The following is a 16,841-nucleotide window of genomic DNA, read 5'->3' as shown; positions in this document are numbered from 1 at the left end:
TTCACTTATCCGTTGATGGATATTTGAGTTAGCTCTTATAACTAAAGATTCCCTGAACATTTTTGTAAAAGTATTTTTGTCAACATTAAAAAAAATTCTCTTGGATAAATTCATAGATGTAGTATTGTTTAATTATATAAAAAAAATGCCAAACTATTTCCCAAAAAAGATCGTGCAGGGTATCAATTTGTTGCCTCTTATCTTTCAATCCACCTTTCATTGCCTATTCTGCACTAATGGAGCTGGACCCTGTAAGCTTGTCACCTTTGTAGCAAACAAAATGTTAAGCTTTGTCAGTAGAAGGGACTGCAAGGGCTTTGCAGAGTGAAGCCCTTTTCTAGCTATGGAGCACCTCTGTTTCTCCTTACTTCTACTGCAGAGGTACATGAAGGGAAGACATGTAGGGGTGTTCCACCCCATCTTCATGCCCGGCGTGTGCAGTCCCACAGTGAGCTTGTGTACCCAGTCTTGGTGGGCACAGTGCATCCAGGTCTTGTACTTGCAAATGGGCTTTCAATGCTCTAGCTCCTTCCGTGTACCTGCCTGCCAGCTTCAGCCCACCTGCTTGCCAGTGTGAGCTGAGGTTCCCTGCCTGTCAGCTGTCTACCAGCTGTGGTGCAGCTATACCAAGTGGGTAGAAGGAGTGAGTGTGGTGTTACCTGCTTTTCCAGTGACTGTGGACCAACTGTGTCCCTGTCCACCAAATAGAATTCTTAGCCATCCAGTGGGCTGCATCTTTCTCCAATGAGATCTGAATCCCAGATCTGGGGAGGAAGCACACCTTCCTACTTTGGTTCTTCCTTCGATACTCTGTCTCATCACTAGAGTATTCTTTAGAGCTCTCTTTGCCGCTTTATAGTTATTCCTCTGTTATAACTAGTAATTCCTTATTTTAAACTTTACCTAATTGAGTTACTGTGTCTTTTATCTCCTAATTGGATCTGGACTGATAACAATGATTGTACCATTTTATATCCTACCGGCCATGTGTTAAGGTTAGTTGATCTACATTCTTGCCAATACTTCTTATGGTCAGTGTTTTAAATTTTAACATTTCTTCTTGTGGTGAAGTGGTAACTTACTGTGCTTTTAATTTTATATCAGATTGAACAGGTGATGTTAGGGGAATATCTCCTGATTCACATCTAAGATTAAGTTAAATAATCATAATACAATCCCTGGTTTAAACATGTACATTTGTGTGTGGGAGTGTGTGGGTGTGTGTGTGTGCTCGCCTGTGTGAACTATCTAACAGTAGCTGTGTTTGACGCACTTTCAGAGGAAACATGTCTGTGCTTAGAAGCCTTGTTTTGGTCTTTTAAGGATTAGCTTCCTTGTTCTTTTAGAAAGAATTCATGTAGAAATTATTACTTTTACTTTTTTTTTTTTTTTTTTTTTTGTGAGGAGGTCAGCCCTGAGCTAACATCCGCCAATCCTCCTCTTTTTTTGCTGAGGAAGACGGCCCTGGGCTAACATCGGTGCCCATCTTCCTCCACTTTATATGGGACGCCGCCACAGCATGGCTTACCAAGCAGTACTTCGGTGCGCGCCCGGGATCCGAACCAGCGAACCCCGGGCCGCCGCAGCGGAGCGCGCGCACTTAACTGCTTGCGCCACCGGGCCGGCCCCTATTACTTTTACTTTTAAATAGGCAAAAATAGAAAAAGAGTTTATTGAGGGAGGTGGTGAGTTTAGTCAGTGGATTTTATTGCGTGGAGGTAATTCTGTGTCCTAAGAGAGGGCTGAGGAAGGCAGAATGTCACTTAAAGTGGGCCAGAAATCCTCCAGTAGGGTGTTTAGAAGAGCTGCATGGCAAGTTACAAGAGATTTTGTAGAAATTTAATAGCTATCAATAAAAGTACAAATGATAATGGCCAAGTGTAATGCTTTCTGTATGTCTGAAAATATTTTAGGCACTTAACACTCATTCATGCAAAGTCACATAAACATCTTTTCAACTCAGTGTTAACTTTTAAAAATACTATATTTCTTATTTTTTATGTAATAGCTCCCAGGTCAATTAAAGCACAAAATTATAGAATATGTTATTTTATATTTTAGAATTAGCCCAATTTCTTCAATTTATAGGTGAAGACATTAAGATATAAAATAGGCGACATCATCAAGAAACTAAGGTAAACATTATTTCAAAAAGCCAAACCATGACTACCGTATTAGTAGGGGCTTTTCTTTATGATTCTGTTTCAGGCAGCCTGTTAGTAAGTGTTAACCTAATCATAGGTGTACTTAGTTCTAATACTGGAAAGAAAATCCCAAATATAAATTTTTATGACGAGGATTCAGTATCATCATCTTTATATATCAAACAATAGATTAGAAAATGAAAACCGGTAATAATGATAAGTTTAATCAATTTTGCTGGAATGCATCTATTTTGTAAAAAGAAACACTATTAGCATTTATCACTTTAAGAGGTTTGGAAGACAATATGGTGTATGGACAAAGAAAAAGAATGATAAAGAATGGAAGAGAATGGTATTTTAAATCTTCATCAATCCTTTAACTGGAATAGAACAAGTGTAGGATGAAAGTCTGCTTGTAATAGCATCTGGAGTTTTCATTAACTTTGATTTACCAATGCAGTAGTCAGATACATTTAATACACCTTGATAAGATATTATTGAAATAAACACTGTGATATTTTGGTATTATATTTATTACAAAATACATTAATCCAGCAGTTGCATCTGAATCTGCTTATTTTGTAGACCTCCACATTTAATGTTTGTAATGGGGAGACCAGACTTAGAGTGGATGGGTTTTATACAACTGAAGTACTATTAAGGTTTGAAACTAAAAAAGTCACTCCAAAGACTAGCAGACACATTTAATCACATTTAACACCACAAAATTGGCTGTCAAAAGTCTAATTAACTGTCAGGCATTAGCTCTGTTTTCCACGCTGCTCACTTGCACAGCCTTTCATTATAACATCTGGCAAGTTTTAAAAAATTCCCTAGAAAACTACTTCTTTCTATAGTTTTATAGCACAGAGTTATAGTGAAACGTACTGTTGTTAGAACAACAACAAAAGCATATTTGATGCTTCATTGTTGAACCATGAAGAAGGTTTTTAAATTATGTTTTAGTTACTGGTCACTTTATTTTATGTGAGAGCAAACAATTAAGCTTAAAGAGACATTTTACCAAGGGACTGCTGATATGTGTTTAGATTTTACTATTGAGTGATGTTGCAACTTTTTCAAAATTTTTCCAAAATTGAAACCCACCTCTCAGAAGCACAGTTCGCCTGCTCTTAATCACGATGACTGTCAACTTAGTCTTTGGTTTCTTGATTTTTTTTCCAATTGCTAAAGAGTTCTTTCATCACCTAAATATACTCTGTGTCACCAATTGAAATTCGAAGAGAAGAGCATATTTGCTTATATATTTGCTATAATAGACGGAGATAAACATTCCACAACACAAAATCTTGTTGATAAGAAAATATAATATCCAGGGAATAAAGGCTGATTGCCTACAGAGAACTACAGACTCCAAGCAGACTTATTAATTAGTGGCATCTGATGGCAAAAGAACATGAAATAATATCTTTTATAGTTAGGAAAAAATAGTTATCAAATAAGAATTCCAGATACACCTAAATTATCATTTAAAAGTGATTGGAAAATAAAGATACATTCAGAAAAAATATCAAAGGTATATAGCACACATTGCACATGTTGAAATAACTACAAAAGGATATACTTCAACAAATAGAAGGAAATTATACAAGAGAACCCAAAAGAAAGAGTGAATTGCAAGAAGCAGTGATGGACAAAGAAATTAGTACATTTTATTATTTTAAATTAGCTAGGTCTGTAAAAATAATAATAGAAATAATGACTAGTTTGTAGTGATGGGATGGTAAAGTGAAGTGTAACTCATAGAAAATGGTGAGGAATTTGAGTGTCAAAGTTTTGGTGTTAATGTGTTCTAAGGTCCTCGTACTCTTTTGAAGGAGGATAAAGTACTTATTATATGATTACTCTCAGCCATTCATGCCAGCTGTGCATGTAAACATCTAAAGGAAATCGCTAAAAGAGATTTCCTAACTCCCAAACTAGCAGAAAGGAAAAAGGTACTAAATAAAACACAAGCAATACACTATGAGGCAGGAAAGAAGAAAGAAAAGCAAAAGAAAAAAAAACAAACATTGCAAAATGGAAAACACAAAATAAAGTGATAGAAAAGAGAACAATTACGTAAAAAAAATCACAATAGATGAAATAGAAAAGAGATAATCTTACATTGGGCTTATTAATCCACCTAAAGGTTCTTGAGAGCTGCCCTTAAAGTATAAAAATTAAGAATTAAAATTAAAGGAATTGGGGGAAAAGTTCACCAAGCAAATACTAATCAACAGAAAATCAGTTACAGCAATATAAATATCAGAAAAATACCCACAAGTGGTGGAAGGTAGGAGCTGCAAGTTTATTCAGTTAATTCAGGTGTGTTGCCTTAGCATACCTATTTAGACAGACCAATGCTTGAGCCTCTCAAAATCATTTTTCTCTTTTGCTCTATGGTCATCATTGTTCCCATGCCCATCTTTATACTCAATTCCCTTAGAGTAGATTCTTATCCTTTCTCTTCTGGACATTTAATTTCCCTGTCTTGATCAAATATTCTTCAGAGCATCTGTAAATTCTTGTGTGTGATCTCTCTACCATACAATCCTAATTATGCCACTCTCCAACTTTAAATCATTCAAAGACATGGCAAGGTAGAACTCCAAAAGGTAAGAAGCTTCCATCTGTCTCTTCAGTGTTTTTTTTACAATACTTGCAGGCAGCATGCACATTTTGTATTTCATTGATTCTGAACTATCTGTCATTCCAGGAATAGGGCATCCTTTTTATACTTTTATACTATTCATACTTTCTCCTTATACTGGAGTTTCTTTTCATTTTGTTCACTATATGTGTTTCAAAACCTACCTAAGCTTTTACTCATTCTAATTATCCCCCATTCGCTATTATATGATCCCTTCATCTCTGTGTGTATGTTTATTTTCACATAGCTAAATATATATATATATATATATGTATACACACACACATATATATATAATTTCCACTTTAAAATGTATTCTAATTACCTATTTATACATCTCTCTTCCAATAAAAATGTTGAGTCTGTTGAGGGCAGGATCCATTCCATGTAGGCTATCTGGCCCTGACAATGTATGCTAAAACTCAATAATCCACTTTTAGAGCAGAATGTGAATTTGGAGATCATCTAGTCCAAATTCTTTATTTTATAGATGAACCTAACAGGCTATACAGAGATTATTAGTTTGTACTACATTGGTCTTGCAAAAATCTGAATCAACTTTGGGAAGGTTAAGTTTCTATTATATTTGTCAAGTGTCTAAAAAATCTTTTCTCTGGCATTGGCTGAGCTAAAGCAACTGGTTCATCAGCTCCACCAAAAATAATAAACAGCATGATTTAGGAGTGCTTTAGCCTCGAATCATTAGGACTTAATCTTCTAAAATCTAGTCTTCTTGTGGAGAAACTTTTAAAATCCAGAAGTGAGTTTATGCAGGTTAAGAGTTCCAATCTTCCCTGTTAAAATTTATTTCGGTTCTTGATATTAACAGTAATACCTGTTTCTGCACCTTAGTGAAGCCACTTTTTGCCTTTCCTCCTTTCAAGACCACCTGCACCAAATATGGATACTAATGACCATTCCTCTGCTCCACGGAGAATTCAGCCCCTTTCAATCACTGACCATGTTTGTTTTCCTGACCTGTCATCTGTGTTGTGTGTCCTTACTTTTCAGTTCCACTTACATCGAGACTTCTCTTCAAGAATCAGATCTTTTCTTACTGACACACCTGTCTACACTTTTTTTCTGCTCTCGTTTGTTTTCTGCTCTCACCTGCCCCTGTTGGCTCAAGTCCTTTCCCCATCAGCAGCTGGATCAGGCTGGATACTTCTGGCCTATGCTGGTCTGGCAATAAGTGGAGAATTCTGTACTGAAAAACAAATATTCTCGTGAAAGAGTGCGGGAAATCCTACATCACAAATGAAATGCAAAGATTAAATTATAAGGCAGTTGTTTGAAATTCAGACTGCTTTTTCTGAAACAAAACAAAGCAAAAAACAATATTAGTTAGGTCCCCAGATTAGTTCACATCCATCAGAAAGATTGTGAAAGATCAGGATGAAGAAAAGAACATGACCAAATGAATTCAAATGCACTAGCTGAAACCTTTCTAGGGATAATTTTACTGGATACTTGCAAGTTAAATACAATAAATCAGAATAGAATTGGAGATGTTAATTTGAAAAAGATGGAAAGAAGGAGATAGCAACAGGAGGAAGTGATGAATTTATGCCATGCCTCTTTAAGATACACGATTGATTCTAATCCATGGGCTTCAGCCAAAAGAAAGATGGTTGTGTTATTGTTATGATTTCAAGAATAAAATCTCAGGCATCTGTATTTACAGCGTGTGATGTTTCATAGTTTTTAAGCTGCCAGCAATGTGAGTTCTACTAAAAAAAACAGATGGTTAAAATCACAAAACAGAAAGTGATCTTTTCTTTATTGCAGATCCTATGCGTCTGATTCTTCATGTTCACTTTCTAGTATATTTTCCATCTCCTAGCAAATACTGCTACTCTTTTATTTGATCACTTATGTAGAATTTTTTGCCAGACTTGTATTAAATTCATTTTCATGAGTTATATTTGGTCTGATAATTTCCTTCTTGCTGTACACCAATTTTTGAGTTCTGATTTCTCTTATTAAGTAGATAAAATGTAAGGGTATCATGGAACTTTTGAAAATTATTAATGTAGGCTGTATAAGGTAAAGAAAACTTGAATAAATAACCAAGGATAACTATTTATAGTCTGCATTCAAAATGTAAATAGATTAGATTCATGGTAGTTTTATATGTACTATAGTGTTTTATTTCAAAATGAAAACATTCCTTTTCAGAATAATATGTCCTAGATTAAATATATTCACAATGAGTGTATGACATGTGAATTTAAGGTACAGTGGTAGGTGCAATTACATTGTTTAATTGTTAGGCAGAATTGTTTAATTTTAATCAATATTTAAAAGTGATATTAGTAATTAAAAATCAAAATAGACTAAAGATTAGAAATAGCTTAAAACATTTCTAATGCCTCCTAAGTTATTGTATGCTTTTGTTTTATGCTATCCAACAAGAAGTCATATAGTTCTAAGGTACACTAGTTCAGTGAGACGGTTTTTTAATTAGTGGCAATTTAAACTGTGATAGTATAGTTAGAATGTTCTAGCAATTTTCATTTGCATATGGAAAAAAGTATATTCAACATTTTATAGAGAATAAAATAATATAGCTTATCTTAAATTTTGAAACTACTCAGAAATTAAGAGAAGCTATAATCTAATAATTGCTTGTCAAAAAATTTTCCTTAGTAGGGAGGAAATTGAAACATTTGTGTTCCAAATAGATGCATTTAATATATTTACTTTTTTATCGTGGTGTAATATAAGATATCTATTAGTTAACATATTATCAACTATGTGTATTAGTATTCTTTACTTTAAATCTCATGCTTATTTGAAATCTCAAATAAGAGTTTTGCAGAAATATACTTTGTAATTAAAGAAAGAAAATATGTGTTTATTACAGGCATCTATATATGGTTTATATCTGTATTTTATTGAGTTCATTGATTATCAAAACATATTCACTTTATTTAGGTAATTGACTAAATATGCTTAAGACTTAACACTTTCATAAAGCTAAATTTGATTTTTACACCAGATGTTAGCTCTGGTTTACCCTAGGTTTAAGATCTAAAAAAGATTGGCTCAAATCCACATTTCATGTCCTGTGAAAAGCCCAGGACCCTCCCAAATACTTCTGCATATTCCAAATGCACATTCTTTTGGTCACCTTGGCTCAACTTTTCTGCATGCACTAGAACTTTATTTTCAGTTTGCCATCTTTTATGGGTTCTTTCTCATGTACCCAAACTGGACACTCAGTGCCTTTTCTTTATTTGTACCAACTCCCTCTCTGGATTCCCACCCGCAATAAATCACAACAAAATATCAGTAATCGTCACCAATAGTGATTACCAATAACAACGTTATTCATAATAAACAGAAGATGGAAACAACCAAAATTCCCATCTACTAGTGAATAGATAAATAACGTGACATATCTATACAATGGAATGTTATTCAGCAATATAAAAAAATGAAGTAGTGGTGCATGCTACAACCTGGTTGGACCTTGAAAACGTTGTTCCAAATAAAGGAAGCCAGTCACAAAAGACCACATATTGTATGATTTCATTTATATGAAATGTCCAAAATAGTAAAATCTATAGAGACAGAGATTGGATTAGTGGGTACCTAATATTGGTGGATGTGAGGGAGCTAGGGGGATGGGGGTGATAACTAAAGAGTATGGGTATTTTTTGAGGTGATAAAAATGTTCTAAAATTGGTTATGGTAATAGTTTTACAACTGTGAATATACTGAAAATCACTGAATATTAAACATTAAAAGAGTGAATTATATAGTATGTGAATTACATCTCAATAAAACTGTTATTTAAAATATCACCAAAAATCACACAGTCTTTGTGTTGGCAGCCACCGAGACAGAAGTGTTATCTGGAGACGTGGTGGTTCAAATGTCAGCACAAACAATTTAAAAATGAAAATGCAACATCTCAGTTCGTACCATGATACAATCAGCCAGCCCCCAAGTATAGCTGTAGCCTTTTTGATACCAAAGACACATTAATGCTTGCTAACATCTTTTTGGGATTCATTCTTTTTCTCTCCCCACTTGCATCTATCTAGGGAAAGCAGAAGTATAAATTATCATTCTCCACTGACAGAAGTATTACAGCAACACACCCCAACTTTATTTCTCCACCTTTACTCCTTAGAAGGTAGTAGCAACTATAGAAAGTTTTGGTCTTAAAGTTTCTGTTTTGATTGATCGTAGGAGTATGTGTATTTTAGCTTCTGAATAGAATAGATGAGACTAAACTGCAACTATCCATTAACTCTGAGTTATGTGGGTAGAACAGAAGTATCTCTTAATAGAGGAAGAATGTGAAGAAAATTTACAGCTAAGCTGCTGTGTAAATTCCTTGATCAAAGTGTGTTTGATGGGATTAGATATATCCATTTTTTCAGAAACTTAGTTTAATATTTTCTATTCAATCTCTCTCTCTCTCTTTTTTTAGCTATAGATCCAGCTAAAGATCCATGCTTAAAGATGAAATGTAGTCGCCATAAAGTATGCATTGCTCAAGATTCTCAGACTGCAGTCTGCATTAGTCACCGGAGGCTTACACACAGGTAAACATTGTTAAATTAAATCCCACTGATTGAACAGTCCTCTTTACCGTGAATAACTACCGAGTATAAATATTTGGCAGTGCCTGCTAAGCTTCTATCCAGAGGTGTCTTGAAACAGTTTCAGAAGCTTGGTTAATACAATTATGATTCACCTGGGTTAAACATTGTTATCAATCAGAATTACTATGAATTATAGAATTTAGACATTTATTATTAAATAAAGAGGATTTAGTGAAGATTGGATTATACTGCATACTTATACTTTTTCAAGTTTAACGAACAAGTACAGTTTTGATACCTTCTAAATATTTTTGCTTATGCCTACTCAAATATCCTATTTGCCTAAGGGGAGAATTGGAAACAAAGTTAAAAGGCGAAGAAATGAATGAATGATAGTCATAAAAAAAAGGATGAAAAGTTACAAAAGAGAGATCTAGGTCTGGGACACTTCAGAACGCCTTCGTTTAAGGAAGTACTCATACCAGTGGAGTCCTTGTAGTCTATTCCCTGGCGGCTGACACAACATTCCAAGAGGAGAAGAGAGAGTTTTAAATATCTTTTATAAAGATCATCACTGCTTCTGTAAGGTAGGCTCTATTTTGAGAAGGATCAGTAATTTTAGAAATAGCCTGTGTAGTTTGATGCTGAGTCTTAAGGATTGGAACATGCCACAACCAAAAGTAAAATCAGCAGGTAACTAACTGAAGCAAGCAGGTGTATCCATTCCCTTTATTACTTTTAAAGGAATTCTCTTTATGAGAACACTCTTTGCTGTGAAAGTGGACCTAATTCATGTTTTGCTTTTCATCAAATGAGCAAGCGGATTTCTCTATTTGGGTATGTTCAGACACTAATTGCATTTTGGCTTTAGTGTACTTAAATCTAAATTCTATTATTCAAACACAACAACAGACAGAGAATAAGAACATTAGAGAATAAGAACATAAGTAGCATTTCTAGAAAACAGCAAATATTTAAGTTGTTTTGATGTTCCTTATTAATGTAAAAGAGCATGCATAAAGCCCTTTATTACATGCTGGATGGATTAGAGGAAGTCTTTATTCCATAATGCCAAATCTACAGTGGCAGATTTCAAGTACCAAGGCAAGTTAATGTAAGCAAGATAGAGAGTTTGGGGATTAGTTCACTTGGAACAAAGAATCATGGCATACTGATAATGTACTTGCAGAAGTAAGAGAGAGAGAGGGAATAAGAGAGCAGTTTGGGAATGTAAAGTATAAAGGACTTCCAGGAAATACCATTTCTATAAAGTCAATGAACTAGGAGAGGGCACAGAAGGCTGAAGCAAAGCTATCAGTAACATATCCCCAGTCAATCATGACCTCTATGTTAGTTTTATAAAAGGATAGCAAGGTGTTGGGCCAGAATTTTATTTTTCTATTTATTTCCTTAGGATTTCAAAAAGCTTCTAAATTTCTTGGAATTCCTATTAATGAATCATCAAACATTTAGTATGTGAACATATGTATGTGGGGATGAGGGAGAGCAGATTTTTACATCAGAAATCAATAGGAAGATGGTGCTGAAATGAATTCCTATATGATTCCTCACCTAAGTTGCAGAGACTTAGTCAATTCATTTCACATAAAAGCAAAAACTGTTTTATCACGAGTTTCAGAGACCCTGTTTCCGTCTATACACATTTAACACCTTTGGAAAGGCTCATCTGCCATTTCACCCCTGGCCCCCTGAACCCATCAAAGAGCAACTGAAGACCTTACAGTTAATATCCTGCCTGGAGCAGGACTCTCTCTTTTCGACAATTGCTGAACACTGAAGCCAGGCGAGGGTAAAGTAACTGACTTGAGATCACAAAACTAGGAATTTTCTGAGCATCAATTCCAGTCTATATTTACTGACACCAAAGTCCATGCTTCTTACAATTGTGCTTTCTCACTGCTTCTCTAACTTATTTATTAAACAAAGACTTAACTGCAGACAACAAGAAACTGTGTTAACATGATAAAGACTCTCAGAAACCAAGAGCTAAAATATTTCTTAAACAGATGAAGCATCCTGAAGAGAGAATCATTGCCAGCTTTGCCATCAGTGTAGCGGTGGCCTGGGCAGTGGAGGAGACTACTATGCTTTAAATAGGTGGACTTTAAACTGTTTTAGGTAAATAATATTTAATCCTATTCTATTTCTGATTGAGACTATGTTTAAATTTGCACTCAATATACACTATATTCAATAAATAAATAGTTTCCGAAGAATTGATATTAAGATTAATATTTGATATACTTTATTTGCTTCGAGGATGTCAGTACACAGTGAATGTTTATACAACACTTAGGGAAGGAGAGTTTGCCAAGCAGTTTGATCAATAAAAGTGGCTAATATAAATAAATGTAGGTCTTCTATTTGGGGGTTGTGAGTATTTTGGGGATAGGGTACAGAAAACAGAGGAAAAGGGCTTAATTAATCAATTTTGGCCATTTACATAGTTTAGATTAGAAATTCCTATTTTTTTACTTAAAGGAACAACTTATTTTTTCTTTCCTTGATCTCATAAAAGAGAAAAGAAATGGAACTTGCTGTTTACTTCTGCAGAGGGAACCCTATTTTTCAAAGAGGTCTTCCTAACCCCCCCCAAACTGGATATCACACCTATTTCTCCATTACCTTAGAATCCCGAACCTCTCATTTTGTAATACTCACCACATTTGTAATAAATTGTCTAACATCAATCTTCTTCAACTGATTGGAAGTTTCATGAAGGCAGAACTTGGCATACTGGCTAGTATATATTTTCTTTGAAGAGTGTGTTAAAACAGCCGTTATTTGTAGAACATTTAGAGAAAAAAATTGAGTAGTTTAATCAATTGAACTGGTCTGTCTAGATAATCTAAGTCTAAAAGTTGTTTTCTGTGTGCCTTGTGCTTGTTTGTTGAAGATGGTCTAAGAAGGGCATAGGCGTCACTCAACAAATATTTTAAAATAAATTTATTGAATGAATGAACAAATAAATTATAGCCAGAAGAAGAGAGGAGGGTGTGAAAATATGAGGGAGACATGAGTCTATAACAACTGGTTGAAAGAAACTGGTAGATCCTTGCCTGAGATTTGTGAGTAACTGAAATAATTGCTAAATATCTCCTTCCTTAGTGCTTTAAATAACAATAATTGTCTTCTGAAATCAGAGAAATAGCCTGATTAGGAGGCTGATTATGTGTTTTGCAATAGCTTTGGCCATTATGGCCAATGTAGAGGATTGTGTAAACTATCCAGATATGTCATATTCAAAGTCATATATTTGGATATTTGTCTCCTAATGGCTTTTCCTGTGAAGAATTGGTCTCAAACCACCCTAATGTCTGTGTTCCTGTGCTTCCTTCCTTCCTGTTACCATTGTCATCACCGGTTAAAACCAAATGGTTTTATAAACAAAGAGAAAGAACTTGAACTGCAACCTGTTTTCCAAAATGGTAACATAACCAATTATTTAGATGGCTTAATATAAAATATATGATGGCTTGCCAGGCTTTGAATATGACCCAGTTTTTTATATTGTTACCCTGGGGAAAAGTTCTGGAGATGTTTATAGCTGAGGGTTTTTTGTTTCATTGTTTTTGTATATTGTGAATGAGAAGCTCAGTGTTTTATGCTCCCTTTGCTGCCTGTGCAGCTGCAGATAATTAACACTATTTCTAGATCAGTGTTTCGGGCGCCAATCGATGCTGCTGATATTAAAAAAAAAAAAGAGTTTGACATAATAAGACAAAGTAGGTTGAAGAAGTTGTTGTAAGACAAAACTAGCCATGTTAATTTCTGCTTCATTTACACCAAAGGTTGCAAAAGAATCAATAAGGAAATGCTTTTTGCTTCCTAAGAAGGCATTATGTAAAAGAATGATGAAACTAATTTAAAATGCTGCTTATCAAAAATAGATATCAAAAGAAGGTGAAACCTAAAATTCCTCTATTTCAATTATGCACTTTTAGAATTAATAATTTAATGACCATATTTAAAAGATCCATATTTCTTTATATGATTATTAAATGCATGACTATAGCATTTATATATCCATTGCTGTAATGTTGAAATGTTTATGATGGGAAGACTCAATCACAGGGCCTAAGTTATAGTAGAGTGCCAAAAACCTTTGTTGAACTGACTTGAACTTATCGTAACTATTTTAAAATAATACTCCTTATACTTATATAAGATTTAGCCTCTGTGGTATATGAATGCACTCATCTTATCGTTAGGGAGAATGAAATTCAGCATTTATTGAGCAATCAATATATGCAAAGCTCTTTACTAAATGCCTTAAATTGACTAAGTTTTTACAACAACCCTAATGCTTTATACTAAAGATTTTTATGCCCATTTTATAGAAGCAAAAACTGAAGCTCAGAGATTCTGGGTATTCTGCTGAGATTAGTTATATGGAAAGATGATAGATAGTGGAAGGTACAGAAATTTCCCGTATACTTCCTGCCCCCACACATGCATAGCCTCCTTCATTATCAACAACTCCCACCAGGGTGATACATTTGTTATAGTTGATCAACTTATATTGACGTATCATTATCACCCAAAATTCATAGTTTACATTACTTTTTTTTTTTCTTTTTTTGTGAGGAAGATCAGCCCCGAGCTTACATCCATGCTCGGATGTAAGCTCTTTTTTTGCTGAGGAAGACTGGCCCTGGGCTAACATCCGTGCCCATCTTCCTCCACTTTATATGGGACGCCGCCACAGCATGGCCTGACTAACGGTGCATCGGTGTGTGCCCGGGATCCGAACCCGGGCCGCCAGCAGTGGAGCAAGCACACTTAACCGCTACGCCAGAGGCCTGGCCCCTACATTACCTTTTTTTAATAGTAAAACTTTACTTTTTATTTTACTTATTTATTTTTATTGAGGTATAATTACTTTTTAATATTAATTGCATTTAGAAACGGGTAATAGTGTTTTGTATAGTGAATTAGTATATCATTATCTGATTCCTCTTTAAAACATAGAAAATAGCTAAACTTCACAGTGTTTCATTTATGTCTGGAATTTTTTTAAAGCTATATATATGTATATATATATGTATATATACACACACAGGCGCATATACATACATGCATATGTATGCATAACTAATTCAGTCTCACAACAATGATGTCAGGTGAAGTGAGTTACAGTTATTACCTCCATTTTGCCCTTGATAAAAGCTGAGACACAGAATTTACATAATTTGCTCAAGTGGTAGACTAGGACATTGAACCTGGCCATTGAGGTTCCAGAATTTATACTCTTAATTATTATTTTATAATGTGTTTTAAAACATACTAACATTGATAAAGCATGTTATATAAATGAGACATTCTTATAAGCATTTTGGAGATAACTTGTTTTATCTTCCAACAATCCTATATTCCTTTATAAAAATGTCTGAATAACTATTGCCTACTGTACAGTTTCTAAGCATATTTTAACTCGTATTCTTTCTTGCTGAATATGCAATTCTTAGGTTCTCCTTTTATTATGATATCGCCTTCAAGAGGGTATAATCCCTAGCCACCTGAGAATTGCTTATAGGAAGAAAATTGAATTTATTAGACTGTATATCTAGATCTGTCAATACGATTTGGTCAGTTTTTACTTTAGGTGTCTGTATTACACAAACAAAAAGCATGTTTCTGAAATATAAAAATAAGACAACATTGGCAATAGTTTTTAGATACACAGCACATCATCATCATTATGATATTATTCTCACTGCTGTTGAAAAGCAGGAACCTGTTGAATAAAGTCCAATATCCTCAGCCTAGTCCTTTCTAACCAGACCCAGGTAACTTTACAGCCCCATCTGCAGCTTTCCCCCGTGGCACATTACAGCCTTATCACAGCAGGAAACCCATTGTTTAGTGATGTTTCAGAGCACAGAGGCCAGAGCCAGACTGCCTGGCCTCACAGTCTAGCCCTACTCTATTGAGCTGTGTGATCTTGGGCATGTTACTTAAACTCTCTGTGCTTTTGTTTCTTCATTTGGAAAGTACGAATGATAAAAATGGTACCTTCTAATGATGTTTCAAGAATTAATGAGTTAATATACAAAAACAATTAGAATAGTATCTGATCCATAGTCAGCATAATGTAAGGGTTAGCAACTGCTATCTTTTTCCTGAATATGTTGTATATTTTATAATCATAGACTTTTCTGATGTCTGAGTTTTCTTCTAGTGAAATGTTCTGCCCGTTTATTTTCTTGTTTTTCTGGCAAATACTCCATTTCTGAAGAGGCTTTTAGCATAATAGTTAATGGTATGTAATTTTAAGCTAGACTGGCTGGCTTTGAAGCCTGTCTCCATCTCTTAGTAGCAGAATGACTTTGACCATTTTAAAGTTCCCAAGACTCAGTTTTCTTGTTTATAAGATAGAGATGATAATTATACTATCTCTTTCCCTCTGTTTTGTAAGAATTAAAGACATAATTTATGTAAAGCACTTTTCACAATGTAAGCACTCAATAAACATTAATTATTGAGAAATCTTTGTTCAGCTTTCTCTCACATGTCTCCGGGCCCAAGGAAGAATTAAATTCTCTTTTATGGTTGTGTCCATAGCACATTAGAAACACTTTTTATCTACCTGTATCATAGCTATTTGTTTATATATCTAATAGCTAAAGGTTGAGTTGCAGTTGACACAGTATTTGAGAAAATTGGTTGACTCCTGTCGTGATAATAGGAGATGGAGTTCAAGATTACTTTATACTTCAAGTAAAAGGAGTTATGTGATTTTGCCAGTTGAGAATGGAGAGAATGGGAACAATGTGTCATTTTTATGTTGGGGAAACGTATGAGAGCTGCTTAAAGGGATATAAATAGTAAGGAAGTAGGCATACCTTTGCTCCCCTGAAGGTTATTAGGGTGCTGTAATTTGAACAAATTTGCTGCCTTTAATGATATTCTAGTTTCCATCGTTTACCATTGCACATATCCCCATGCCCAGAGAAGAGGGGATTCAGACCAAACAGTCCAAAATATATGAGAGGGATTCACGTGTACTAAATGCCTCCTGGAATTCTCTAATTTGTGATTGGCTATAAATAAGTCCTCTCTTGTCCTTTCAGATAGCTTTTATTTCCCCAGTGGGCTCCTTCTGCTTAACAGGAAACTTCCTTGTGTCAGGAGGATGGAAATGCTAGGTCTGAATGGAAGTCTTTTCTAGCTCTGCTTGCCATACATACTGTCTTTGAAGTTTGTATGGAAGACTTTAATTAATGTACTTCTGTGGATACTTCTAAATCTCAATACCTAGATTTCAGCTGTGAGAACAGGGTTTGAATTATGATGGTCAATAGAAAAGGGCAAAGATGAGCAGCCAGCCACAGGAAGCCTACACTACAATGGCACAGGGATTAGATGAAATTCAGTCAATAGCTTACTATGAACGATGAAGATAAGGAATTCATTCACACACACACCGCTTTCTCTGCCATTCAGTTCTGGCTTCATGAACGT

The 16,841-nt window shown here is 34.8% G+C and overlaps 1 protein-coding gene across 1 annotated transcript in view; it reads left to right on the top strand.

The window, feature by feature from the left end:
* Positions 1–16,841, top strand: part of SPOCK3 (SPARC (osteonectin), cwcv and kazal like domains proteoglycan 3) — a 471,565-nt gene that overhangs the window by 214,950 nt on the left and 239,774 nt on the right. Inside the window, exon 4 of the mRNA XM_058550318.1 lies at positions 9,242–9,356. Within this exon, the coding sequence (XP_058406301.1) occupies positions 9,242–9,356 (115 nt within the window). The remainder of the gene's footprint in view (positions 1–9,241; positions 9,357–16,841) is intronic.

Source organism: Diceros bicornis, chromosome 11 (genome assembly GCF_020826845.1).
Source record: "Diceros bicornis minor isolate mBicDic1 chromosome 11, mDicBic1.mat.cur, whole genome shotgun sequence".
Taxonomy (NCBI): domain Eukaryota; kingdom Metazoa; phylum Chordata; class Mammalia; order Perissodactyla; family Rhinocerotidae; genus Diceros; species Diceros bicornis.
Note: the sequence above shows the minus strand (reverse complement) of the source record. Positions and strands in the feature narration are given on the sequence as shown.